This window comes from Aureococcus anophagefferens, assembly GCF_000186865.1.
Source record: "Aureococcus anophagefferens unplaced genomic scaffold AURANscaffold_5, whole genome shotgun sequence".
In the NCBI taxonomy this organism is placed as follows: Eukaryota; class Pelagophyceae; order Pelagomonadales; family Pelagomonadaceae; genus Aureococcus; species Aureococcus anophagefferens.
The window spans coordinates 2914776-2916489 of record NW_008705565.1 but is presented as its reverse complement, the minus strand read 5'-3'; the positions used below and the strand labels follow the sequence as shown (position 1 = coordinate 2916489).

Below are 1714 nucleotides of genomic sequence, written 5' to 3'. Positions count from 1 at the left end.
CTCCGCTCCGTGACCTCGACCTCGCCCGGCCCGTCGACGAGCGTCTCCGACGCGCCGTCGGCCGCGAGCGGGTTGCGCGTGTCGCGCTCGAGCTTGCCGTACTCGCGCACCTCGTCCGAAACGCCGGGCCGCCGCAGGCGGCCCAGGCACCGGCAGAGCAGCGGGCCCAGGCGCCCGAGGCACCCCCGCGGCCGCCGCCTGCCGTAGTCGTCCATGGCGTCGCCGCCGCCGAGGAGCCGCTCCCCGAAGGGCTGGTCTTCCGCGCCCACGGACACGGGCGACGAACCGCCCGAACGGGACATGGAGTCGGGCGCCCACACGCCCAACTCGCGGAGGACGCGGGAGCTCGAGGACGTCGAGCTCTTCGGTGCTCGGGCACTTTCGAGGCCTCCCCGCCCGCGGTGGCGCCCCGATCGCCCCGGCCGCAAGAGCCCGCGCCCCGCGGCTGATCGCCTAAGCGCAACCCCCCGCCGCGCCGCCGCCAGCCGTGACGAGCCCCGCTCGAGGTGGACGGCCGGGTTCGTCCCGGGGGTCGCACCCCGTCCTCGCGTCCTTCCGCGCGCCGGTGGCGCGCGAAACGGCCAATCTCGGGCGGCACGACGGCGTCGTCGCGGGCACGGTGGTCGCGCGCCTCGTCGTCGTGCTCCTCGCGTCCACGCCTCGGGACCCATCGCGAGCGCGGTGGCTTTGACGAATCCCCCCACGGCCTAGGTAGATACGTTGCCTGTATCAAGCAAGTCGCGAGCGCTACCCGCCAAAGCTTTCGAGGCAGCCCGCCGGTAAAGCTCGACGCACAGCCCTCGCCGTTGATCCCGGCCGGCCCTTTTCGCGCCGCCCGCTCCGCCGCTCCCCACGGTCCCATGGCGCCCAGCGGGAAGCAGAAGAGCAAGAAGTTCGAGCTGACCGAAGAGCAGAAGCAGGAGATCCGCGAGGCGTTCGACCTCTTCGACACGGATGGCTCCGGCACCATCGACGCCAAGGAGCTCAAGGTCGCCATGCGCGCCCTCGGCTTCGAGCCCAAGAAGGAGGAAATCAAAAAGATGATCTCGGACATCGACAAGGACGGCTCGGGGACCATCGACTTCTCCGAGTTCCTCGAGATGATGACGGCGAAGATGTCCGAGAAGGACTCGAGGGAGGAGATCCTGAAGGCCTTCCGGCTCTTCGACGACGACGAGACGGGCAAGATCTCGTTCCGCAACCTGAAGCGCGTCGCCAAGGAGCTCGGCGAGAACATGACCGACGAGGAGCTCCAGGAGATGATCGACGAGGCCGACCGCGACGGCGACGGCGAGATCAACGAGGACGAGTTCCTGCGAATCATGAAGAAGACGAGCCTGTACTAGCCTCCTCGCGCCCCACGTTTTCCGCCCGTGGGCACGCGTCGACGCGCGCGCCCGACACTCCTACCGTACTCCGCATATCCCGACACGGCGAGGTCCGGTCGCCGGGGGAGGCCTCTCGGAGGATGTCCCGGACCACGCTCCGGAGGAGAAGTCGGAGGAGCTCCCGCGAGCTGGACGGAGCAGCGTCGGCTTCAACATGGGCGGGCGTGCAAGCAAAGCGCTCGCCTGAGGTAAAACTAGCTCGCGACGAGCTCGAGCTCGTCACAGCCGCGTCGCAGGTCGGCGCGTCGGCGGCGTCGGCGCCGACGCCGCGTGCCGCGTCGGTTTCGACCGCGCGCCGCGCCGCCGTCCGCGATGGGCGCGCAGGA

At 70.4% G+C, this 1714-nt stretch overlaps 1 protein-coding gene across 1 annotated transcript; it reads left to right on the top strand.

The window, feature by feature from the left end:
- Positions 1–860: 860 nt before the first annotated feature.
- On the top strand, positions 861–1346 carry AURANDRAFT_23303 (centrin; the record flags this gene model as incomplete). Its single annotated transcript, XM_009036828.1, has 1 exon — positions 861–1346. The coding sequence occupies one exon, from the start codon at positions 861–863 to the stop codon at positions 1344–1346; it is 486 nt and encodes a 161-aa protein (XP_009035076.1).
- Positions 1347–1714: the final 368 nt, after the last annotated feature.